Source organism: Vombatus ursinus, unplaced genomic scaffold (genome assembly GCF_900497805.2).
Source record: "Vombatus ursinus unplaced genomic scaffold, bare-nosed wombat genome assembly UNPS02014812.1, whole genome shotgun sequence".
Taxonomy (NCBI): Eukaryota; Metazoa; Chordata; class Mammalia; order Diprotodontia; family Vombatidae; genus Vombatus; species Vombatus ursinus.
In genome coordinates this window covers 90,982,819-91,010,758 of record NW_020954590.1, presented here as the reverse complement: position 1 = coordinate 91,010,758, position 27,940 = coordinate 90,982,819, and the positions used below count along the sequence as shown (strand labels likewise).

The 27,940-nt window shown below is 36.3% G+C and overlaps 1 protein-coding gene and 1 non-coding gene across 3 annotated transcripts in view; both read right to left on the bottom strand.

Annotated features, from left to right (window-relative positions):
- LOC114054098 (uncharacterized protein C8orf34 homolog) overlaps positions 1-27,940 on the bottom strand; it is a 393,219-nt gene that overhangs the window by 31,350 nt on the left and 333,929 nt on the right. For both annotated transcript variants that reach the window (XM_027877212.1, XM_027877213.1), the window contains exons 11-13: positions 21,213-21,333; positions 8,799-9,301; positions 6,725-6,772 (exon numbers count right to left, since the gene is read on the bottom strand). In XM_027877212.1, the coding sequence (XP_027733013.1) occupies positions 6,725-6,772; positions 8,799-9,301; positions 21,213-21,333 (672 nt within the window). The remainder of the gene's footprint in view (positions 1-6,724; positions 6,773-8,798; positions 9,302-21,212; positions 21,334-27,940) is intronic.
- Positions 26,330-26,435, bottom strand: LOC114054338. The gene has a single exon (XR_003570462.1). It is a non-coding gene; the product is annotated as a U6 spliceosomal RNA (small nuclear RNA).

The window sequence follows — 27,940 nt, the reverse complement described above, 5'->3', positions numbered from 1 at the left end:
TTTGTTTATATTACAACTCCAATTTTTATGAATCTTACATTCCAGCCAAACTGGAATGAACTTGTCCCAAACCTGCCATTTCCTCAAACTCACAATTCTCTATCCTACTTTTGTACATTTATGTATGCCATTTCTCATGTACCTGAGGGGTACAGTCTCCTCACCTTAACCACTCAGAATATGGTCTTCTTTTAAAGCTCCTTTCAGGTGTTATCTCTGTGAAGCCTTCTCTGATCCCCAGAGTGGTTAGTTATCTCTCCTATCTTGATTTATCTTATACTATACATGTGAGAGAGTTGTTTTTTCCCCCCCACAAACCTGATTATAGAAAAGGGGCAGATAAGGAGGTGTTAAACTAATAGCAAAAATGCAACCAGTACCAGTAGTACACCTTTATGAGGTACAAATGAATTCTCTATGAAATGCAAATTAATCCCTTCAGTGAGTCAGAAAGTAAGGTCATAGGATAAAGAATGACATCACATGATTCTGGGTGACCATTAAAACTAAACTCAATGAATCCAGGAGATAAACTCTAAGAAGAAGAGTAGAAAATACATGAAGCTACAGAAAGGTAAACTGTAAGAAATCATATGGAATTGGGACAGCAAAACAAGTAAAGGCAAACTCCATAAAGAACTGGGCCCATTGGGCGTTAAGTACATCTAGACAGAAACTATGTCACTGAAATACCTTTGGACAAGAGACCCCCCCGATCCTCTCTGTCCACTTGATCTTCTTCATAGCACCTGAAACTTTTCCATTTGGACTTCGGGAAATTCTATTTACCTTTCTTTGTTTTAAATTTTTACTTTTTCTTTATAAACACTATTAACCATCAACATTTTCTTGTCCTTATTAAGAACACAGTTGGGAGGAAGTAACTGAAGGGCAGTATTCCCCAGAGAAAAGATAGAGATAAATCTAAAAGTTGAGGTGGTTTGTAAAACACTGTCTCTGAATGGGGGCTCAGAGCTAACAAAAAAAAGAAAGAAAATGGAAGTGTTTATATTGGAAAACCCATCTAGGCAATGAATCAATAGTAGTCAATGGTGGGGGGCAGTTAAGAATGGTTAAAAAAACCTGATCAATACCCCCACCTCATCACTGCTACACTTACTTGTATACATGGTACGTTTCCCAACATCTAGTAAAATATAAGTCCCTTAAGGGCAAAAACTTTCGTTTTTTTCTTTCTATATCCAATGCAAATAGTATATCCATTATGCATAGCATAATGTCTTGCACATTATATTCATTTATATTTATTGAGGGTTTTTTAATCTTAACATTTCAAAATGGATACCAGATTAATGGGACAAAGATGGCAAGTCACCATTCATATTTAATACAACATAAACAAATTACAGAAGCACAAATTTAGAACTTGAAGGACCTTTGGAGATCATCTACTCTAATAACTCTAAAAATGAGAAAACTAATCCCATAGCTAGTAAATAGCTTGAATTCAAACCGAGTTCCTCTAATTTCAGATCTGTCTCCTTTCACGCTGCCTTTTCCTAGGATAGACAAGGTAGAGAAATAAATATTGGCACTAAAATAAATCTAAGACATTCTGACTCAAATTACCTGGACTCCCATTTTTTGATGAAATAGTTCTTAATAGATTAAAAATTTTTAGAAGTAAACTAGTATACTAAACTCCATTAGACTGAATGTTTATACATAACACTTCTGAAATCCAAGGTCAACCCTAGCTAGCCTTCTAGAATTGTTTAATTCAAACCAACAATCATTTATTAAGCAATTGCTCTGTGTGTGTGTATGTGTGTGTGTATGTATATACATATATACATATCACTTTATTAGACAATGGGAGAGATAAAAGATTTAGATTATACATGGTCCCTGCCTTTAATGAGATATTACATTCATACAAAACAACAACAACTTTCTTTTTCTTTTAACCTGGACCCATGATTTCATGAATATGGGACAATCTGGGTGAGGAACTTTCTCTACATGGAGAGATTAACATCTGTTCTGCAACTTACAGTTTTAGAGATTTGTCTTACAACAAATAACTCATACTTCAGGAATCTATGATTTCATAATAACCACCACCAATACAGATTACAAACCCTACAATATTCAGTTTTCATAAATTGCTATGGCTATTTTAAAAAATCTACCATCTGGTGCTGATCTTCTGGTGATGAACTTCTCTGTACTTGTCTAGGTAGGACCTCCAGTGACAGACATACAGTCCTCATCATCATTTGTACCTTACCAGGAGCCTGTGTAGTGCTATTGAATCTCTCAGACTTTTCATTGCACTGTAAAGCAAAAGGGAAAGAGAGTGCCTCATAGAAGGTAGGAAGGGTTAAGAGTACCAGAAGAGGCCTAAAGGTCAAAGAGGATGAGGGCTAAGAAGAGGTCTTTGGATTTGGTGATAAGGAGGTAAATGGTGAGCTTTAAGAAAAGAATTTCAGTAGCAGGGGAAAAAACTATATTTGATGGGGTTGAGGAAGTTATAGACTATTTTTTTTTCATGACATTTGGCATTGAAGGAAAGGAGATGGAATGGTAACTAGATAGAGTAGAAGAGGCCTTTCTTTGTATCCCCAGCTCTTAGCACAGTGTCCAACACATAGGAGATGCTTAATAAATGTTAATTAATTGACTGATTAGCTAAGGCATATTTGTAAACAAATGGTAAAGAGTCAGTAGAGAAGGTGAGAATGAAGATGCAGGAGAGGGAGGTGGGAAGGAAGATTCATTGACAGTTGGATTTATGTTCTGAAATAGTTGGCAGGGGATGGATCAAGGGCACACATCAAAGGACTGCAAGGAACAGAGAGAGTTTTTCCCAAGACAAGAAGAAAATAAGAGAAAATGTGTGGTGATATGAGAAGTTTTGGAGGGTCAATTAACAGCAACTCCTATTAGATGGTCTCATTCATTTCAATTAAGTAGAAGGTATTATCTGGCCTAAATATAGAAGGTGAGCTTATAGGTACTAGCTTGTGAAGAAAGAAAAACCTTTTGAACTATAGGTATGAGAAACGAGATTTTGAAGAATAACTAAACAATTACTCTAAATAAACTTAGCAATAAAAATATTTACTTCAGTGTCTAGCACTTTATTACTTATTTTCCTATTTGCTTCTTAAACTTATAATTACATAAAAATTAAAAACTTTTAGTAATATTTCTATAATAAAGTCAATCTTGACAAGGCCAGATTTATGTATCTGCAGATAGGCCCTGCTTCCAGTCAGGGCCTTCCAAAGCTCTTCTCTGTACCCAGTATCCGCCAAGAATACGTAAGGTAATAATAAATCATAGGATCACAGAACACAGAATCATAACTTTAAAACTTGAAGGGACCTTAAAGACCATCAAGTCCAATTTCTTTATTTATTAATGAGGGGAATGAGGCACAGAGAGATTAAGTCACTTGCCCCAGTCACACAGTTATTATGTATATGTTAAATAGTCTCTATAAAATGAGATAATACTTGTCCTGCCCTGCCATAACCACCTCACAAGGCTGTTAAGAAACTCAAATGCGATAATGTGAACATCCTTTGGAAATTGTGAAGTAATATGCAAATGTAAGCTATTATTATTACACAGAGTATGCATACAAACAGTTTTGGGTGAATTGTACTGAAAAGTCAAGACCTTTTCTGACAGGGTGTTATTAAAAAAACACCAATGGGCCAGCTAGGTGACTCACTGGATAGAGTGCCAGGTCTGGAGTCAGAAAGACCTGAGTTCAAACGTAGTCTCAGATACTTATGAGCTGTGTGATCCTGGGCAAGTCACTTAAGCCCTTTAAAAAAAAAAGAAAAGAAAGAAAGTGCTGACTATCGGACTAGAAGCTTTGGGTAAACTGTTATTAACATCATCAAATCACAATTTTTTTCAAGTCTCAGTTTCCTCATGGGCATAGAAATACTTGTATTTCTTATATGTAAAATATCATAAGGTAATAATCATATTACCTTAGAAGATTCCAATTATCTATGTAAATCCCTTTGTGAACTTAAAAACATTAAATAATAGCTAGCTAATATAATACTATTAATAATAATAAATTCATTTCATAAAAATATGAGCCAAATCCAACTTAGATTTTTGCCAAGTCATTATCTTTCTCTTGGCATTGATTTGAACCTAAATAAAAGTTTCCAATTTCATGTGGTTACAGTTGTCTCTCCATGTGAGAGAATAAATCACTAAGGAGAGACTCTGATCTGAATGGAGTTGTCCAAGGTGCAGCAGGTATAGAAAGAAAAGAAGGAAAATAGAGGCAGTACAGCTTACTGCATTGTACTCTTAGCACAATGAAACAGAGAGGGCACATCATAAGTGTTTATTGAATGACTGACTCAATTGTAGCATGTGCTAAATAAAAACAAATGTTTATGAAGTCAATTTTAGTGAAAACCGGCAGGCCCAAAACAGGGGAAAACATCTTTTTTTTTTAGGTTGATTGTTATACCATGGGAGAAGACAAACTAGGGTGAATAATGCCAAAAGACACAAAGACAACGGCAGGCCAACATGGTCTCTGTGGTTTATGACTGCCACTGTCACAACAGACTTTGAGATGTGTGTGTATGCAATGCTGAAAGCATTCATGTTTGTAGACAGGAAATAGGGTATTCCAAATTCATTCATTATAGTCTTGTTTATAGTTTTGTTGTGAAGGATTGTCATTTGTTAACTCAATTACTGACAACAACTGTCATTATGTAAAAATATTGGGTGAGTCCAGGGATTGAGGGAAGGAAAGAGAGCCCTGAATCATTCACATATACTTGGGAAATTTAAACATATTAGCTTGCTGGAATGACTATAAGAAACTAAATTCAATCCAGTTCGTCCCCTATAACAAATAATTATAATAGAAAAATTAAAATAGAAACAAAACTCTAATGATTTTTGCTAATAACTACTCACTATTTCTTTATATTCCACCAAACTTGCTATCTAGCCATAACTTGTTCAACCAGTTGTGTTCAAGGACTATAAGAGGGAAATCTTTACCTGATTCCAAAGGAAAAGGATTCTTTTGAAAAAACCCATCAGTACATGATAGAGTGGTGTGACATGGAAAAATATAAAGCTTAGCTATTATGCAATGACCCATTGAGTCAATATGGTCATAATTCTAGGAGTGGGATTAATTTCTTCTTAAAAGGGCTATGAGTTTGAATAGCATTTATTCTTTAAAAAACAAAACAAAATAAAAACAAAACATATGTACTTCACTCAATCCATTCTTCTATATTAAGAGGGCAATTGACCTATGGAAAAAGATCTATATAAGATCATGCAGAGATTCTCTCTCTCTCTCTCTCCCTCTCCCCCTCCTCCCCCCCTCCTCTATTTTTTTTGATTGGAGTGGACTCTGTCCTTTGGCAGGGGTCAGCTAGGTGGCACGGTGGACAGAGCACTGGCCCTGGAGTCAGGGTGACCTGAGTTTAAATCCTGCCTCAGACACTTGCAATCTGTATGATCTTGGAAAATTCACTTAACCCTGTTTGCCTCAGTTTCATCATCTGTAGAATGAGCTGGAGAAGGAAATGGCAAACCACTGTAGTATCTTTGCCAAGAAAACCCAAGAAGGGGTCCCAAAGAGTCGGACATGACTAATCAACTAAAGAACAACAACTGAGTCAAAGCTGGATGTATAAGGGTTGTGAAGCCTTCAAAGTGGGATTCTATTATTAGTGCACCTCTCCTCAAAGTATCTCAGGAGAACTTGAAATATTTGCACCTCCATGTAATTACTCATTACACATCTTCTCCCAATTTTCTACACTAAATTATTATCAGCTCTCCTGTTCTATCCCACTTTTCCTGTTTCTAACTTCTGTTATCCTTTTGTCTTTTTGCCCTAGCTTAACTTAAGTCTTTTGTGTAGTTATTCTCTTTCTTTTATTGCAATCTCTACTCTCCATCTTCTTTCTAGAAGGGCTTCATAGGCTTCAAATTTGAATACAGCAATTCATCACTGAAAGAATAATGTGAGACTTTTTCTTCTAATCTTTGCCTCAAGTTGATACTGATCATGTCAACCCCTAAACAAGAAAATGTTCAGCAATGGAATATCCCAGTCCTCATAACAATAACTGAGAGAATCTTGGTACAACTAGTTTTCCTTGAGGAAGTGTTAAGAGGAAAACAACCATTAAGAATTCTATCTCACCAGACGGAGAAGTTCCATTCCACACTACTCTCCTCTCCAAAAAGTTTGTTGCTTTATAGCCATCCTTCAAAAAACATGTGAAGACATTTTCTCTGACTTCCAATCCAACATCCAATTTAGTCAGATGATTGAATTAAGGCAAAGGTAGTGGGTGGTGGAAATAGATCAACTATAACTTGTAGCCCCCAAATTTTTTTATTAGAGACACTCAAGCAATTTTTGAAGGAAGGAAGGAAGGAAGGAAGGAAGGAAGGAAGGAAGGAAGGAATATTCCATTATGTGATTAGCATTTTGATTATTAACATGATTAGTACTGAGAACATCTACAACACAGAATACAGGGATGATTTAATGCAGAGGGGATTTCCATTATGGAAAATGGAGCCTATTGCTTTTTCATTTCTTCTGGGAATTGATACTGCTTATGATAAGGTGAGTATTATTTATAACACGTGGGCAGTGCTGGCAAACATTAAGCCAGTGGACAGAATTAAAAGAAACTGGTTTCAGGCTGCCTTGCAAATCCCCCTTAAAACTCACATCTTCCATGAAGTTTTTCAGTGAAAGTCCCCTACTGGAGGCTTCTCCCTAAAGGCAAATAGGAAAAGAGATTGAAAGAAAAGTCAGGAAGCCGATCGAAAAAGAAGAGTAACAAATCGGTGGGGGGGGGGGGAGGAGAATTGGGGAATAATTTCGTCTCTTCAAAACTCCCTCACCTCCTCAGTTGTGTTATGATAGCAGTAAGGTACTTTAGTATGTCCTCTCATTCTGGAATAAATGTTAACTCTTTCATGATCATCGCACTTCATTTGGGGGAAGAGTGGCTCTCATGTTCTAAGTTATACTTGAGAGGGACTATCTAAACTTTAACACTTTAATAAAAGTTTTTTCAGACTACTTTTATAAACAAAAAAGTCAGATTTTGTAAATTAGAAGCTTTTAATTCAATGATTAGATCAGCTGCCTTGTCGCATGTTATCTAAACTTGAAACATTTTGAAGAAATGAAATATGATATAAGCCTGTTTTTCCATAAATTTAAATCCAGTAGATATCTCCTAAAAGTTAACATACAAGATCAGTTTAAAAAATAATGTTAATAATAAAAATAACCATTTTTCTATTATATGGACACTTTGACTTCGATACGATGTTTTAATAAACAAAAATATTTAAATTCATCTGGATTACATATGTTTAGATAATAAAACTTTTTAGAGACAAAAACTTACATTTTCAGACTGTGACCATTAATTAGAAATATCATGTAATACAATGTCTGCTATTGTAGCTATCCCTAGCAGTGCCTTTACATTACCCCAGGACATTTCCAATAACAAGTCACATTTCTATGGTTAATGGGGAGCTATATGGCCCAGTGGATAGAGCAATGGCCTTGGAATCGGGAAGACTCATCTTCTTGACTTCAAATCCGGTCTCAGACACTTACTATGTGACCCTAGGCAAATCACCTAACCCAGTTTGTTGCCTTAGTTTCCTGATTTACAAAATGAGCTAGAGAAGGAAATAGCAAACCACTGTAGTATCTTTGCCAAGAAAACTCCAAAATGGGGTAAAAAAAAATCAGACATGACTGAAAAATTACTGAACAAATATTTAAAAATAGAAAATAAATTTTTCAATTAACTTTAGATGTTTTTATGGTAAGGCCTGTGATTTCATTGATATAAGTATGCTTCAGTGAGCAAAGTAACTCTTCCAATGCACCTTGGGCACTGACTTTGTAACTTATAGCATTAAAAAAAGTTGCTTGGAACAGCAAGGTTAAGTCAATCAATCAGTTAGTTATCAGTCAACTAGAATTTATTAGTGACTGTCCCGGTGTCCCACAGTAAGTTATATCAGAGGGAGGGCTTGAACCCAAATCTTCCTGACATCAAGGGTAGAAATCTGAGAAAAGATACTTAGTGCTTTGCATATATGATTTCAATTGATCCTTATGATAACCCAAGGGACATCGATTATTAGCCCCATTTGATAAATGAGGAAATTGAGGGCCAGAGAAGATAAGTGACTAATTTTAAAAACTCTCTCTCTCTGTCTCTCTCTCACACATACACACACATACACAGTGGCAGAATTAGGAGTAGATTTTATCCTGTATTTTTGTGTCTTTCTGTTGTGAAATTAGAAAAATAGCCTCTAAAAGTACATTTAACTTTAATTAAACCATGTGTGTATGTGTGTGTGAGAGAGAGAGATTGTGTGCATGAGAGAGAAAGAGTATTATGCTACATTTAATAAGAGAGAGGTTTGTAGTTTCTCGAAAGTAAAGTAGCAATTAAAGGATGCTTCAATTTTTTAAAAATTAGAATCCCTGATCTAACCACTGATAAAGTAGTACCATCTTTTTGGCCTCTATTAGCTAAAAAAAAGAATATATTGTAGTTGTCATGTTTCTGAGTATTATCTCGAGCTCACCAGATCATTTTTGAATAACATATTGGAGAGGACAATGTATTTGCATTCATTTCAACTAAAACATAAGTTGTTCTGGAAATTCAGACCCAAAAAATTCCTTATGGTGTGTAGTTTGTTTATTTGTTTTTTAACTACAAAACAAGAGGCACAAACAAAGGGAAAAGAAAACTTACTTCAGATAAACTGCTTCTCAGGGTTGTACTTGTTAGCTTGTCTCCACTTATTGGAATAACTAGCCCAGAAGGAGTGCTGAGGGCTCTCCCAATTTGGCTCTTAGATGGGACAGACTTGCTCCTTTGAATATTAATAATCCTTTCCTTCTTTTCTTGGTTGCTAGGGGTAAGAGGTCGAGTCAACAAACTGTTTGGAGTTACAGGTCTGCTTCCTGGAACTGTCAGCGTCTGAGGCCTGTTTGTCTGGGCTATGAGAAGATGAGGCCTACTATTTGAGATACTGGAGACCCGTACTCTGCTGTCAACTGAAGGGGGTGATTTGTTTCCCTGGAGTTGGAGCTGAATGATTTTCCCTGTTTGGCTGGGTTCTGGAGGTCTTGTGCTAAGGCTTGGTGATGACTGAAGATTTCCTTGAAGGTCAGATGCAACTGAAACATTATGCATACTGCTTGGATTTCTCGCAAGTCTTCCTTCTTCCCATAGTTCAAGGTCCTTTTCAATATCTACACCAGAGGGGAAAAAAAAAAGTATCATCTTCTTAAAAGGTTACACAGATTGTTATCCATAAATTTGCTGAAATATGTGGCAAAGATGAATACACAGCATAAAATAAAATTTTCACAAGTAATAAAATATAGAGGAAATAAAGGTTCATGGCAAGAATCAAAACTTTGGAGAGAGGCCAAATAGACAAAGAAAACCATCAGAAGTCAAGATCTTGGATCAAAAGGAATGTGATAATATGTGAGGCAATTAGCTAAACTTATTTCAGTAACAATTTTTCATCTCTTAAATGTGACAGCAATATGTTATTGATCATAATGAGTATTTAGAAATATTTTTTAAATATGAAGTCTTAAAATTTAGTGCTAAATTCAAAGTACTAGTTTTTCTTTTTCATATCAAGGAGAAAAAACTGGGTAATATTTTGTAAATTTCACAGACATGGATGAACATATACAAGCAAATACCCCTTGAAAATATATGTAAGGGCATGGCATAGTAGTTAAGAAATGTATCTTTTGTTTTTTTGTTAGACATAAAACATTTCAAAAAATTCTTGAAATGTGGTTTTACTTATCACTAAGTAAACCTCCAAAATAGTCATACATTTTTAAAAATGCTTTAAAACATGAATTTCAAAATACAATATAAACTCTCTGAGAAAAAGGGGATAGTGGTGAATCACACTGTATCAGACAATCCATAATGATTACAGATATACATACAGACTATACATAGAACTCTACTTGCATGTACAGACATATTCATCCATTAAAAAATGCTTAATTTTACAAAGTTCTAAGCAAGTGGGGAAAAAAAAACAGTCCCATTTTTAGCCATTATTAAGACAACTGTCCTGTAATGAATCTAGATATCCAATGGGGAATGGTTGAAATAGCTCTAACTCTGGCATCAGAGAACTTATATTCCACCTTGGATAAGTCACCTTACCTCCCAAGCCTCAGCTTCCTCATCTGTAAAATAAGAGGGTTGAAATACATGGTCATTGAGGCCCCTTCTAGCTCTAAATCCAGATGTATGATCCCATAACAATAAACAAATCACTCTGTGAGCCTCAATTTCCTCACTTGTAAAATGGAGATAATGATACCTACAATACCAACCTTGAGAGGAATTGAGTGGTATAATGGAAAGAGCATAGGATTTAGAGTCTAAGATCCTGGTTTGAAATACTGGCTTTGCCACATAATATCTGTATGACCATTGGCCAGTCACTTAATCTCAATGACTTCTAGTTTCCTTTTCTGGAAAATAAGGGGGTTGGATTTAGTGACTTCTGACATGCCAAATATAAGCTCATATATTCATGTGTGTTAGAGGGCTAACCTTGGAATCTGTCAGACCTCAACTGAAGTCTTGCCTCTGCCACACATTAGCTATATGCTTACTGACAAGTCACTTAACTTATCAATACTTAAGGTAATACTATAAGACAAAAGTTACATATGATTCACCTTTTTAGAAAAGATTTTTGCTTTGCTTTTAACCAAACACTGTTGAAATCACAGGCACAATAATAACCACAAACCTACCTCACATGTTTGTTTCTTTTTTTTTCCACTGTATTTTTAAGATTTATTTTTAAAACATATAATAATGATAATAATTGGAACATATATACGTATATATTTAGATTTGAAAACAAAGCACTATATTATAAATGCTTTAATATTTGCAAGTCTGTTTATGAACATTATATAATTTATTCCTCATAAGAAACATTTGAAAAAAAGTTTCAGGTATTATTATACCCATTTTACTCATTATGATACTGAAGTTCAGTACCTTGTAATGATTATAAGAAGCATCAGAGACAAGATTTGAATTCAAGATGCTTTATATATGCACATATACGTGTATGTATGTATATATTTACACATATATGTGCTATTAATTATTTTTCATTGATATATTAGCACTAGGTATGTTTTGATTCTGTTGAGATTTGGAATGACGGCTACTGGATTTATGAAGAAAGCAGACAATTTCAATCATATTCATAGTCATTTCTTATATTAAGTCATAGGCTTTATCTGTCTGTCTCTGAGGCCCAGGGGAAGCACTTAAAATTAGGGTAAATCATGTTAGTAATGTTCAGCTTAAAAGACTGCTACTCAGAAGAACAGATTCCAAATGGTGAGCTCTATCTCCAAGAATGTCATCTCTACCCTTTCATTGATCCAAATCTTTTGCTGCTTCAAAAAGGGTAATTATTGGACATATATCTAGAAGGGCAGTTAGAAATATTTCCTAGTGTTATGATTTAATCTTAAACTAATCTAATTGAAACAATGACCTCATAAAATCAGTGGGCAATTTTGATTTTACCTTTTGAGATAATTATGCCTTTACATTCACTTCCATTAAGCTTTTAAAAAATCAATACCTGTCACTTTGGAATTTGTAAAATACCTGTCTACAGTCTCCAAGGTTAGTGAGTAAGAATTTGAACTTCATAATTTAAACCAAACATACAATGTATTCTTTTAAAATTAAATTAACCTAAGTCTTTGCAAAATGACTAAAGGGCTAGGGGTCACTGACTTCCTGAACTATGACTCAGAAGAGAGTATACAGGAAAACTGATATGCAATGCCTATGTGTAATAAGAGTTTAATGTATATCATATTCTTGGGCCATGTTTCCTTAACTTAAAAAAAAGTGATTGATTTACAGATAAGTAATATTTCTAGTCATTTCATTTCTTTACATGTAAAGAAACAGGTTTCCACTCCAAATGCATGGACACAAATAGATTTTGTATTTGTTTCTCCTAACATATGTCTCTGGTTTTCTTTCAGCAATAATACTGCCATCTTTTTTTTTTTTAATCCTACTTTCCTATTTCAGACACCCTTGTATAATTTGACACACACTAAATAGCTATAACATAATTCAACCTATGCCTAAGAATTCTTTCTCCGAGTCCTTTAAGTAGAAATAAAATGTAGCCAACAAAGTAGTATAATTATATATATATATACATATATTTATGTATGTGTGTATGTATTAAACACCAGAATGAGTTCTCATTACACAAAGTATTTTCAGTTTGTCTTTGCAGACAAATTTCTTATTTATTAAAACAATTCCAAAATGATTGAGAAAAACTCAAATGCAAGTGAATATTTATATAAAAACAACCAAATTGAGTATATTAATATTCTGAGTTAATTGGCTCTTCAAATGCTTGAAAAAGTATGTAACAAACAATATGCCTTTAGGAAAAAGGTAAACTTCAGAAGAAGAAAATATGTATAAGTTTCATTAGCATTTAAAAAAACAACAGGAATTTCACGCTCCCCATACATACACCCATATAAATCAGATTGTAGGGAAGAAAAAAAAAATCTTAGCATCATAGGACTGAGGACCAGGAAGAACTTAAGTTAACTTAAGCTATTAACATATTAAAGTTTGGGAAATTGTCCTATGGTTTCGAGGACAATGTTGAAAAGGTGGTTTTGCTTCCTATAGACACATTCGTTAACTACCATTATTCTTATATGTGCTTCTGCCCCTATATGTCATATTTTATGATTGACTTTCAAAACAAATATGGAACAAAAACTAGATGACAACTATTAGGAGGCATGAAAATATTGGAGATAAGAAAAAACAATTACTTGTTCTTAATGTAAACTTTTACAAATGCTTTCATCTGCACTAAAAAAAAAATGTTCATTTAAGTTCTATAAAAGAAAGGCCTGGGTTTTGATCTAAACTGAGGATCTCCTCCAACATGCAAAATAGGGCTTATATATAGTTGGCATTAAAAAATTTGTATTTCATTCATTCATACAATGTTAAATTTATTATATATATATACATATATATATATATATAAAATCTACAAAACTTTTGGCACTGTGTTAAAGTACTAGAGATAAGAAGTATGTAAGAGACTTAGAATGTACCTAAAAATGGAAAAAAAAAACCAACAACAACCCTGAAAGTAAGTACAAGCACAAAACCATGAGTCTACTCAATGCTTTGAGAATAAAACTCAATTAGTTGATACTGATGTTTTTGAATATATATGTTGTCTATCTGAAATATCAAAACTAGACAAGGCAAATAATAAATCTAGAAGATAAAAACTCTAGTAATTTGTTTCTGGACTTTTATTTGTTCTCCCCTTACTCCATGTCATTTTTATTAGTGGATGAAATAGAAATGATTACTTTAAATGAGAGCCTTAAGGAGTAACTTCAAGGTACGTGTAAGGTCATCTCGTGATGAGCTAGATCTACCAGGCCCCAGGGGCAAGAGAAATGAGAAGGAAGACGATGACAGGCTAAGATGAAGAGTTATAGGTGGAAAGAGGCAGGATATTGAAAATAATGCCAAGAAGCATGAACTCTAAATTAAAGTTGATGGGTCATCAGTACAAAGAGTAGGAAAGGAGGGTGATGTAGATGTGAACATAAATAAAGGAAGACAGTTTCCTTGCAAGTTCTGAATCAATAGGAAGGTAAGAAGACAGGAAGAGGGAGGCCAAAGGGAAAGAAGGAACAGTATTAGGAGGCAGAGATGAAAGTTTTATTTATATAGATGAAATAGAAAGGCTGTCTATTAAAGAGAGATCAAAGTAGGAAAAAATACATGGGACCAGAGAAGAGAAGGAGAAATTGAAAATCATACTAAGGCTGTGAGTTGATAGGGAATATAGGAAATAGATAGGAAAATGTAGATAAACAAAAACAACCAAAAAAGATATCTGAGCCTGAGTTGGGGAGGAAACGTGAGGAAGTCAGCTTCCATTGAGATGAAAAGATTGAGGGGGAAGATAATGTTAGCCCATTCAAAATGAGGTCTTCAGCCACATAAATGAATGAGCAATTAAGTTTGAGATAGAGACAGAGACAGAGAGAGGGACAGAAATACAGAGAAAGAGACAGAGAGAGAGAGAGAGAGACAGAGAGAGATTAAAAGCAAGTATTCAATAAGACACATTGTATATTTTACAATGTCATACTGGGCAAAATGTGGTAAAATTTAAAAGTGAAATGAAAATCACTATGGACAAGGAGCATGTGTGGAGAAACCTCCTTGTGGCAAAGCATCATTGAATTTGCTTTCTGTTAAGTACATAGTATGCCAATCACAAATGCCCTTGAATTTAGTTCTCCCTGTTGTACTGACAGCTTCACTAATTCTGAGGTCACTCTAAGGGATAGATATTGTACCATAAAAACAGACTGAAAAACAAAAAAGGAAAGCACTTGTTGTAATTATAGTGGGTATTAGACCAAGAGACCATGGTTCTTCAGAGCTCAAAACTACAAATACAGATTCTTGCTTGCAAGCAAATCTGAAAAAGAGCAGAGAGAAGTAATTAAAGCATTTATTTGCTTTAGATAAATATGATGGTCTTATCAACCACACACAAAGGAATGTGTGTATATGATTGTATATGTGCATGTATGCATATGAGGCAGCTAGGTGGTTCAATGGATAGAGTGCTGGGCCTGGAGTCAGGAAGACCTGAGTTCAAATCCAGCCTCAAACACTTATTAGTTGTGTGACCCTGGGCAAATCACTTAACTTCAGTTTACCTTAATCTAATAGAGAAGTAAACGGCAAACCACTCCAGTATCTTTGCCCAAAAAACAACCAAAGCAAAACAAAACAAAACAACCCATGAACGGTTTTGGCATATTACAGTCTATGTGGTCATAAAGAGTCAGACACAACTGAACATTAGCAACATGTGGGGATATAGATGTATGTATGTATGTATGTATTTCAATCCAGCACTAGAGACACAGCTATGGAGTTGCCTGAAGATGCCCAAAGTATTGTTATCCTTACTCTACCAAAGTGATCTAAACAAATTTTTCTTTTCTCCTTTTTTGTGAAGGCCCCAGCCTGTATTAGATACACATCCATTTTCAGTTTTTAGCAAAAATAAACTAGTGAACCTTAAGGAACAAAGTCATTTTGGGGCTGATGTCTTGAAAAGGGCCAAACCGCATCATATTAAGTAAGAATAAATGTTCCATTCTCCTGAAGGTATGCCCATTTTTAGAACCACACTCAAAGCAAACATCTTTTGAGATCTTGACATGACTGAACATTGGGGTTTATTACCCTTTTTCTGCATGTGTTTGCATTTTGAGAAAACAGCCAGGACCAAGAAGCAGGAGGAGCCAAAAAAATATTTCCATCTAGGCCTAGGAAACTGAATGCCAGTATAGCATTTTCAGCAGAAAAATTAATTCTTGTGAGATGTCCAGCCCAATTTTGCACACTCCTAAGGTTCAGAAGACTGAGATAAGTATTTGAAACCTTGGATTTTTTTTCCATACTAAATGCAAGACCTCAACCTTTTTGGCGCTGTGTCATTGCTAAGTCTCAATACATTTCAGACTTACCCAAGTATCTCCCGTTTGATGTTAACTTTGACTCATCTCAGACTTGCTGTCATTTAGCTCAGTGCAATTATCTAATATACCACTTCCTGGCTCCTCATGTCACTGGGAAGGTGGTCTCATTATTTTCAAAGTCGCATGGCTGCTAGTGTGTGCTGGATCTCCCATATACAAAATTCCATTTGAAGTCAATAGGAGGCTTGTGCCAGGTTAATTGAAGCCTCTGTGACCCATAGCTTAGTATCACACTGATGATGTGCTCTTTCCCACTAGGCTAGCAGAGCATGAGGCTGGCTATTCCAGTTTTTCCCACAGCAGGGACTGTATAGCTACCATCAGAGGCTGACTTGTTCTTTCTCAGCTCCCATTAACTGATAGTTACTAACAGGTTTCAATTTTGATAAGGCTATAGGCTGATGATCCCATACATTGAGTAGAGAGGTCTGACATAACTAGTTCAAATCCTACCTCTGACATACTGACCATGTGACACTGTCCAATAACAACCTCCTAGTATCCCAGACCATTCTCCAAGAATTTAAGTTACAAAGCTGCTTATCTCTATTGGTAAAGGAAGTCTCCTTTCAAGGAGTTCCCTGTATAAAGAAATCACCAGTCTGGACTGCTTTTCTTTCTTTTACATCAGCCACAACAAAAGCTAAGATTTATATAGCACCTACTATGTGCCAGGTGCTGTGCTAAGTGACATAAATATTATCTCATTTGATCCTCACAATAACCTTGTAAAGTAAGTGCTATTATTATCTCCATTTTACAGTTCTGGAAACTGAGGCAAACAAAGGTTAAGTGACTCCCTAGGGTCACACAGCTAGTAAATGTCTGAGGTTAGATTTGAAATCAGGTCTTCTTGACTTCATATCCAGAGCTCTATCCACTGAATCATATGGCTGTCACTACAAAGAAGATTAGGCTCCTAGCCCAACAGAATTCTGTAATACAGGACCAGAGAATGTAGTGATGGAAGGACTTTGTGTTAATCTAGTCTGATGCCTCCTCATATAAACACATACCATTTTACTTACCAACTATTGGGCCCTGGACATTTGGAGTGACTTGTTCATAATTACAGAAAACAATCACAGGATCAAAGATGGTGAGTGCTAAGGGATCTCAGAGGCCATCTATTTTAACCTCCTCCTGTTTCAGATGAGAAAACTGCAGTCCATTAAGGTTAAGTTACTTTCCCAAGGTCATACAGCTCAGAAAGAGCATCTGAATGGAGGTTGTCTGACTTCAGAGTTAGTGCTCTTTGAATTGTACCAATTTCCTCTAGATATCGGATTTAAACCCAAGTTCCAGGATTCCAATTCCAATGCTTTTTTTCTCATACTACAAGGATAGCAAAAATCAGTTTTCTAAGCCTAGTCATTCCCCAAATTTGAACACTAAAAAAAAAAGAGCCCCGGCACACAAACACAAATAATGTGTTGGAGGGAGTAAACTAAATAGAAAATAATGACAGAAAGAATGATTTACATATTAAAGTTGATGAAAAATTCAGTAAAAAGACTGGAAAAAGACATAATGATATAAATCTAGATATGCAACTGGACCTCAATTTCAGGTCCTCTGTAGGAGGGAAGGAAGACAAAAGAAGCATTTATTATGTGCCAAGCAATTTATAAATATTGTCTCTTTTGCTCATTACCACAGCCCTGGGAGGTAGGGGCTACTATTATCCACCTTTTACAGATGAGGGAACTGAAGCAGACAAATATTAAGTGACTATCCCAGGGTCACACAGCTAGTAAGGATCTAAGGAAGTATCTAAGGAAGGACTTGAATTCACATCTTTCGGACTCCAGGCTTGGTGCTCTTGTCATGTACCTGTCTACATTCTGACACTGGCATTGCCTAAAATACAGGAAATACTAGAGCTATAGGCAGCGAGGTGGCGCAATGGGGCTTGGAGTCCAGAAGACATCCTCATGAGCTCAAATCTGGCTTCAGACACTTACTAGCTGTATGACCCTGGGCAAGTACTTAATCCTATTTACCTCAGTTCCTCAAGTGTAAAATGAGCTGGAGAAGGAAATGACAAACCCTTCAGTATCTTTGCCAAGAAAATCCCAAATGGGGCCACAAAAAGTCAAATATAACTGAAATGAATGAACAACAATAACAACAACATGGACTGACATATCTGGAGTATTATGTTCCTTTCTGAGCTTCACATTTTTTTTTCCTACAACCATTGACAAGACCAGCTTGAACATATCTGAAGGAAGATAGGAAAACAAGTCTATGCCATATTCAGATCAATTGAAAAACCGGGAAAGGTTTAGTGTAGAGGAGAAAGAATTAGAGAGATGATGACTGTCTTCAAGTAATTGAAGGGCTGTCATGGGAAAAGATGTGATTTATTGTGTTTGGCCTTATAAGACATTCATTAATTAGAGTGAAGAGAAGTTGCTGAAAGGCAGATGAAAAGGGAAAACTCTCATACTGAGATCTATCCCAATGCAATGGACAACCTTGGGAGGTAGAAAATCTCCCTTAGAGGGAAAGTTTCAAGCAGAGACTGGCTGTCTACTTACCAATGAAATTGTACTCAAAATTATTTGTCAAGTATAATGAGTTGGACTAGATGGCCTTTGAGCTATTGTCTATTTCTGTCACCATGATCCTAGAAATAGGCTGCATGAGTGAGGCAACTAGGTGGACAGAGTGCTGAGTCTGGAGTCAGGAAGACCTGAATTCAAATCCAGCCTCAGTCATTTACTAGCTGTATGACCCTAGACAAGTCACTCAAACTCTGTGTGCTTCAGTTTCCTCATCTGTAAAAGGGGGACAATAATAACATCTACCTTATAGGTTTGATGTAAGGTTCAAATGAGATATTTGTAAAGTGCTTAGCATAGTGCCTGGCACATAGTAAGCCCATTAAGAAATACTTGTCCTCTCCCTCTCCTCAACTTTGGAGAGATTAACTATAACTGTGGTTCTTAATTTTGATCCACAGATCCCTCATGGATAGATATTAGTCATCAATAAATTTGGTGGGGGGAAAATTAAACTTTATTTTAGCCTCTATCTGAAGTTTAGGATTTCCTTCAATTAAAAACTGATTCTGAGGAATCCATAGGCTTCACCAGATTGTGAAAGTTTTCCATGACACAAGAAATGGTGAGAGTCCCTGCAACTAAGATGGATCCTTGAATTATTGAGTAAGTATGTTATTCATGTGAGAACTTTGAGTGGGGAGAGGGAAATCAGGATAGAGGTGGAGAAATGGGCCTGTGCTGCTGAAGCTAAGTTCAAGGGCTGGGGAGCAGTCAATACTTCTACAGAATAGCTAGAAAAGTTGCTGAGATCCCTTTTTTTCCAATTTGGACAAGTATTTATTAAGCACCTGTAGTGTGAAGTGGGCAGCTGGGTGGCACAGTGGATAGAGTGCTGGACCTGGGGTTAGGAGGCATCTTCCTGAGTTCAAATCTAGCCTCAGACACTTACTAGCTGTGTGACCCTGGTCAAATCACTTAACCTTGTTTACCTCAGTGTCCTCATCTGTGAAACAAAGTGAAGAAGAAAATGGCAAACCACTCCAGTATCTTTGCCAAGGAAACCCCAAATGAGGTCATGAGAAGTCAGACATGACTCAACAACAACAACAACAAAAGTGCTATTACTAAACTGTTGCATCTAGAGGACATCAGTAATTACTTCCTCATTTGCCTACTTTTTTCTCCCCATAAAATCTTTATGAGAATGACCTATACATTTACTGAGAGTATCCTTGAAGAAAATAAAACGAGACAAACTGACTTGGGCCAAAAGTTTTCTACAGCAGTCTGTATCTTTATGGTCATCCAAGTAACCAAAAGATGTAAAGAATACAAGATCTTGTTGCATGTGTTTGTGGATTTTTTTTAAGGCTTTTGACCCAGTGGAATAAAATGAAGTCTTTCTCACATGAATATTAATATCATATGAGATTCCTAGGCAGATGGAACCAGCCACTACAGAGATTTCCCTAAGTGAAGCATAAAATAAAGAGATGTATGCTTTAAAAAAAAGTGTGCTGTTCTCATGGATGAAGTCTTCAATGAGTCCAAATGGAAGAGAAGTTCTTTACAGCAGGTGAGATGTTCCAGTTTTTGAATAACATAGTGCCCAATGACTACATCAAACCCAAGAGTACTAGAGGGATTCTTCAATTCTATATAGATATGAAGTCATGGGAAAAAACAAATGGATGAAGAATCCCTATCATCCAGTCTATGACATATAATTCAATGGACTGAGTCCATCATTATATACAACTTAGACAGGAACCCCATTTCAAAAATGAGCTGGGATATGAATTGGATTAGAGTGGTGATTCTTAACTTGGGGTTCACAAAGTTGTTCTTTTAAATGTTTTGATAATTGCATTCATCAAATTATAAGTGTATTTATTTAACCTAGGCAGCTGAGTGGCAAAGTGAGTAGAGTTCTGGGCCTGGAGTCAGGATGACCTGAGTTCAAATCTGACCTCAGACACTTACTATCTGTGTGGCACTGGTTAAGTCATAACCTCTGTCTTCTTCAGTTTCCTCGATTACAAAATTGGGAAAATAATAGCTCCTACCTTGCAGGGCTGTTGTGATGCTTAAAAGAGATAATAATTGTAAAGCACTTAGTCTAGTGCCTAGCACATAATAGGCACTTAAATGTTTGTTCTTTTTACCCTATTCCCTCCCACCCCTAATCTATATTTCAATATAATTCTATAAATCATATAACATGTAATTAGTAACATTGTGATCCCATATATTATATTAATAGTTTATGCATTTAAAAGCATTATTCTGAGAGGGGTTCCTTATACTTAACCAGACTGCCAAAGTGGTCCATGAACCTGAACTCATGAAACAGAGGGAAAGAACAGTCTGGATTGAATTTAGAAAACTGTACAGCACTTTCAAATTTTTTCCACCAATATTTTTGGTGGAAACTTTTTTTACACCAATATTCCACCAGGGATACTACATTGCTAAAAATCATGAAATATTGCAGTTTCCGAAGGATCACAATCTTGGATGACCCAAGGGCAAGGGAAAGATGCATGATGGATATCAAGAAGTTGCAGCATGTTACCATTGATGATTTGTCAGCAAGAAGTAACGATAGCTCCAGTTCTGTAAGGAATCATGCAATTCTGCTAAAAAGAACATTTAAGTAATAGTGATGACCAAGTAGAGTCAATGTAAGATTTGTTGGACATATCATGGATATACTACTTTGTCCCTTTTTGTTTTCCCCAAAAAAAAGAAGTCTAATCTCTTCTCACTTTGCTCTAAATCATTTTCTGTCATCTAACAGGTTACTTGGTTTTTAAAACAAGCAAGTGAAGTTATTCAATGGTGCTTTTCTGAAATTCTGTTCAGATATTTAAAGCCCTATAATTTCAAGCCTGAACATGTTTTCCCTGACTTTTCCATTAAAACTCAAAGAAAGGTACTATTCATTTTTCCCCATCACATTCTCAAATATTCAATAAACCCGTACGTACCAGCAAGGTGCTTCTCCATGCTCTGTAGTTCCTTCACAGCTAAGGAATCTTTCAAGATTTTTAAGCTTGGAGAGCTCTCACTCGTGGCATCCAGGTTAGCCAGGTCCCATACTGGGGGGCACTGAAATAATGGGGAGAAACTCAGATAGATATGGAGGTACAGCACACTTAATGTTTTTCCAGTGTTTATACCTTCAACAGCAAAAAGAATAAGTTCTCTGTAATTGTTATCATTAGAACAAGTATAGTAATTATAATAATTCACTTTTTAAAGGCATTTTAAAGCTTGCAAACACTTTCTTCTCACTAACCATCTGAGGTAAGTAGCATCCCTATTTTACAGTTGAGGAAGGTGAAGCACTTAGAATTTAAGTGAATTATTCAGTGGCAAAAGCAGAGTTTAAGCTCAGGTCTCACGTCCAAGACCAGGGCTATTTCCAATATGATGTAGTTATAGACACACTCACAAACTTTCTCAAACTCTAGCATTAAATAATTCCCAGTTTCCTTTACCTTTGTCCAGCCTCGAGATGTTCCTTTTAGCATTTAGAAAATTATTGTCTCCATACTGTCCATGTCAAATGTCTATAGCTGCCAAAATGCTAATATATCTCCAAGGCAGAGCATTGCAGCCACAAGACTGTCTCTATATGCACCAGTGAAATGAAGCAGCCTTTGCCAAACCTAGGACTTGCTTGCTATAATTTCCCATCTATCCAAATACACAAGCTTTCACACTGCTCATATACTTGCTCTGCTCAACTCTACAAATACTCGTGCTCTCTTTTCTGTTCTTGCTCTTTCATCTCTCTGAATCTTTATCTGTTTGTGCCTGTGTTTCTTTTTTGTCTGCCTGTAGCTGTCTCTGCCTCTCTGTGTCTGTCTTTCTCCCCATCCATGTCTCTCTATGTATCTCTGTCTGTCTTGTCTGTCTCCCCCTTCCCTTTGTCTCTCTCTGCTTCTCTCTCTCTCTGTTTCTCTGTCCACTCCTTCTCTTTCCATTTCTCTCTTCCTCTCCCTCCCGCTCCCCCTCTATCTCCTCTTTCTCCCTCCTCCCTCCCTCTCTCTGACTCTCTCTCTCTGCCTCTGTATGTCTCTGTGTGTCTTGTCCATCCATCTGTCTCTTTTTCTCCCTTCCCATTTTCTCTTTTTCCATCTCCCTTCCCTCTCTGCCTCATCCACTATTCCACTTCGTGGACTTGGTGATTAGAAATCATGCTCCATTATAGAAGTCTGATCATTGCACCAAATCACAACTGCCACCATCTAGAGAACCCCCTTTTTGCCTTCCTTGCATAGCCGTTTGTCTTTCAAATTGGCTATCAACCAGAGTCCAATGTTATTCCTTAAAGAATATTGGTAAAAATTGGTTTTAAATCAGATTGATCATTTTTTATTAGAACTCATTTTTATGAGGTGATTTTTTAAAATTTGATTTTATTTTGCTTTACAGTGATAAAAAATACCCCCCCCCTTGGAAAACCCAGCAATTATCACTGGAATGGCATAATTAGAGAAAAAAGATTAATCAGTTTTTCTACCTCTGTGTGTGTGTGTGTGTGTGTGTGTTTTCATGATTTGTGCAAAGAATGACAGCAAGGTCACAGCTATGTCTATGATGCTAGTAATAATTAAGTAAAATATAATAATGGTAGCAATGGCAATAACAAGCTTTTATATAGTACCTACTATGTGAGGCATTGTGCTAAATACTTAACAAATATTATCACATTTGATCATCACAACACCCCTAGGAAGTAGATGCTGTTATTATCTCCATTTTACAGTTGAGGAAACTAAGGCAAACAGAGGTTCATTGACTGGCTTTATGTCACCAAGTGCCTAGCAATTTTCTCTGCTACGGTTTCCATATTTTGAATTCTTATTCTCATTTGGAAATGAACTCTATAGAAATATATTTCACTTGCCAGCAACCTGTTACATAGAACATGTGATTATATTGGGTTAATTTAATTAAAACAATTTAATTAAAGCCCAACAGAGGCCTTACAGTAACTAGTGTAGTAATACTTTATAAAGCAAAACAGAAAAATAAAATTAATTTGGAGGAACAAATTTATATCAAGGGAAAAATGTTAGTACCACAGATGGAGTAATAATACCAACATATATTATAAACTAGTAATCATCAAAATCATATAGTATTGTTAAAAAAAAAACCCACAAACAGAAAAGCAGATGAATGGTAGATTAGACCAAGAAGAAAGGGAATAAAACTCAAAAAAATCAATGTTTGATAAATCTGAAAACATAATAATTTAGTTTTAAAGAACTGCTGGAAAAACTACAAAGCAATGTGGCCAAAATCAATTTAAAAAAATTAGTAACAATAGTTACTCCCTTACAGTAGGTTAATGTGAGGTGAGAAGCAGTACAGACACCAAAAGGACCCCAGGCAATCAGATCAGCAAAGCCCTAAATTCCTCTAACCTCTGCTCCTGGCTTTTGGAATGTGTTCGATTTAAATGACCTCCTCACATGAGGGTAGTTTAGAAGATGACCTAGATTTGGGAGTTCTAGGAGGTTTTAATGATGTTTCAATTCTCTGGCTTCTCAGAACTAACAAAAACCTTCTTTGCATATCATGCCTTCCTGTTCCGCATGTTCTTCCTGAAGATTCCAGGTCACTCAATTACTGCACTGCAAGAAATGGTTTGACCTTAGCCTTATATGAGAGAAATTATGAGTTCATCAACTATCCTTTGATTGACCAGCTTTGGCTTTTTCATTGCCCTTCTCTGTGCCTTTTTATGAACTGTCCCACGTGACTGGCATGCTCTGGACCCCTCACCACTTCTTAGTTTCCTTAGGTCCCTTTAGGACTAAGCTCAAATCTCATTTTCTGTGGGAGACTTTTCCTGGTTTCATCAGCTGCTAGTGCCTTCCCTTTTCAGATTACCTTCCTGTCAATCAAAATGTGAGCTCCTTGAGAACAGAAACTATCTTTTCTATTTATATCCACAGTGCTTTGCAAATAGTATTTAATAAATTCTTAATTCATTCATTCATTTTGAAGAGGAGGGAGGTCTTGGGGTGCAATCTGGGCTTTTTCCCGCAATCTTGGGGTGCTCCTAGATGCACAGAGGCACCCCAAAATCACAGGAGGTTTTGGGGTGCTGAACCCTAGATCACAGTGCAGATCTGCCTGAATGAATTCAACCCATATCTTCTTCCAGCCAGAGAAAAAGTTTATTAAAAATGAAGCATGTAGGTCAGACTCCCAAGGAACACAAACATCAGTGATCTAAATGGGGGCTAAGGTGGTCAGGTGACTCTCATAAGCAGGCTTGAGAATATCAGCCTCTGGGCATGAGAGGTCTGAATGGGGGCTGGGGGCTAAGGTGGGCCAGATGATACTTGTTACAAGTGGGTGTGGGGGTCTCAGCCACTAGGGGCATGAGAAATTCCCAGCATCAGAATGGGGGAAAGGTGAGTCTTAAGTACAGAAAGACTGGGGGAGGGGTCTCGGAGTGGCCAAGCAGTTTGGAGTGATGGGAGGAGGGGTCTAAGGAGATCTGGATGGGAGTGGCTAGTAAGCTGAGGTGAACAGAACTCCTGGGTTCTGGACTTTGTGGCACCTAGCTAGGATTAAGTGTAAGAAGTGACCAAAGGCCATAGGAAGGTGAAGCAATGGAACATAATGCAAGGCCAGTTGAAGGGGGGAGGTGATTGAGAGGAAGGGTCCAGGTGGGAGTTCTGTTTGGAATGTCTGAGAGATTTGAACAGACAACGAGAATAGATAATGAAGGGAGCTGGAAGGGGAAGTTTGCTTTCAAAGGGCTTTTAAAGGGAAATAGGGCAGTTTCTAAAACTTGAAGATTTTCCTGGGACCAGTAAACAAACTGAAGCCAAGTTCTTTTTGGAGTCAGGAAGGAAAGTGCATTTGAATAAGATTTCAAAGAGAGAATCTAAAAGTTTTAAGGTTTTTCTGGGAATTGTAAACAAAGGAGTCAAATTCCTTTTGACAAAAAGGGGCTAAGGGAAAGGGGCAAAGATAAAGCTCTACAATTTGTTTGACTCTATCTCTATCTCTATCTCTATCCCTATCTATATCTATAGATAGAAACATAGCATATATAGGCATAGATATATTTATCAGTTATGCCTGTCTTCATGATTCCATTTGGGGTTTTCTTGGCAGAAATACTGGAATGGTTTGCCATTTCCTTCTCTAGCTCATTTTACAGATGAGGAAACTGAGGCAAACAGGGTTAAGTGACTTGCCCAGGGTCAGATAGCTAGAAAATGTCTGAGGCCAGATTTGAACTAAGGAAGAGGAATTTTCCTGACTGCAGGCCCAGAATTCTATCCACTATACCACCTAGCTGTCCAGATATAAAGATAGGCATAGATATATTTATAGATGGTTATAAAGATATGGATATAAGTATAGATCTTCTATGTACCAAATTATTTACATTTTGTATTCCTCATTGGAACATGTATTCCTTCAGGGCAAGGATTAATATTTTCTTTTTTAAAAATATATTCTCAATCATTAGTGCAGTACCTGAGCAAAGTAACCACTTAATAAATGTTTGTGCATTTACTGCCTGACCAAGAACTTTCAAAATATGTCCTTTGGGAACAGAAACTGTATCTTTCATTTCTTTTGTATCTTTCTATACCACAAGGTAATGAGGGAATACAAAACTGCTGACTGATGGCATTCAATAAATGTTTATTTAAATTAAATCAATTGTTTTCAATTCCCTAAAATCTATTTTCTTTCCTTCCTACCTTCCCTTGTTCACTGAGAAAAAGAAAAAAAAACTAAAACTTTGTAATAAATATACATAGTCAAACAAAAAAAGGAAAATCCCTGTATTATTTATGCCCCCAAATTATATGTCTCAATCTGCAATCTGAAATCTATCATCTTTCTCTCACATGGTGTGTAGCATGCTTCATCTGGAATCCTGAATCATGCTTGGACATTTAGTTGATCAAAGTTCTAAAATCTTTCAAAGTTCTTGGTCTTTACAATGCCATTGCATAAATGGTTTTCACTGTGCTCTGCACCAGTTCTTACAAGTCTTCTCAGGTTTCTCTGAAACCATCCCTTTTTTAATTCTCATAATGATGTTCTAGTAAAAAAAAAATTGGAGCACTTCATAAATTCACATGTTGTCTTTACACAGGAACTATGCTAATCTTCTCTGTATTGTTCCAATTTTAGTACAGCATTTGTTAATTTAAAAGGATTACAACATCAAAGATGATCCAAAGTGCCTCTAAGCATTCAACAAGTTTTACCAAAGTTTAAGTATGAGCAAACCAAATCTTAACTATGTCCTGTGAATAAGAGGAATATTATTTCTGGACTATTGTGTCTCTTTTATGGATCCCATCTCCCTGAATTTGATAGCCCAAAGAGCCAGCAAAACAGGTTAGAAGTTTTTATTCCTCATGGCTTAAAAGATATTATTTAATCAAAGACAACAGAAGAACTGGCATATAGAGCTTTGACATAAAAATGAAACTTTTAATATAGAATTAATGGTCCTATTAGTTAACTAATGATTTCTGCTTTAATAATCATTTCAATCTAATATTTGTCATATCAAATGAGATGTAACTCAAAAGCTCTCATTCAAGAAACATAAATATTTGTCAAATCAAAAGGCTTTCAGCCTGGTGTGTAGACTTTCTATGAAGGATTTACGGGAAAACAAGGAGAAGAATTGTACAGGATGAAAAGATTGGGAAAGGTACCAGAATACCACATCCCCTGCCCTCTCCTTCTCCTAGGATAAGCTGATCACCCAGGGTTCTGGTACACTCTCTCAACTCACTTTTAGTTTCCTTTCCCTTCTGATTAGAGGACTAGAGGGAACTAGACTCCTCTCAGAGCCTTCCTTTATAGAAGGCTCACAATCTTTCAGCCAACTCCATCTGCAACTCTGATAGGCTTCAACTTTCCAGAACACCATGCCCCAGGCTGTCCCACTCCCTGCTCCTGGCCCTTTTCAGCTTCCTTTTGGGCATTGTCTTCTGCCATTAGATTCTAAGCTCTTGAAAGGCAGGTACTATCACATTTTCTTACTAGTTTCCACAGAACTTTGCACAGTGCCTGGCACCTAGTAGGTGTTAATAAGTGTATATTGAATTGAGTTGAGTATCCAAGTATCACACTTTGCCGGGTGGGGGGTTGGGGATTAATGGTCAACACTGATGAGGCCACAGATCCACTGAACCATGGTAGTATAATATATAGCAAGGTTTATACTAACTTCTAATAGTTCCATTTGGGGTGAATGAATTGCACTATTCTCCACAATGGTGATAAAAGGATAGTTATTCATGTCATGGGAAAAATGTTCTCCTTCATGAAAAGTACCCTTGGTATGTATGCATCTGACCATCCTAAGTGTAAATCACATATTAAGTCTTCTGTCATATGTGTTTAACTAAATAACAGTTGCCTTTCATCTTTTAGAAGAAATGCCCATATGTGAAGGCTCCAGATTTTTACAGAGAAACAAATGATCTCTGTTTAAAATCATATCAATCAACACTCTCCAAGTTAGTCAAGATTTTCACCAGGATATTTATTTACTGTTACAATTTTTAGAACACATTTTGCTGTGTAGATTTGCTCCTCTAGCAGTCCTGTTTTAATTAACATTCTCAAGAGGCAGAATGGTAAGAAAGAACATAGGACCCAGAGTCAGAAGACAGACAGTCTAACATTTACTACGTAAAGC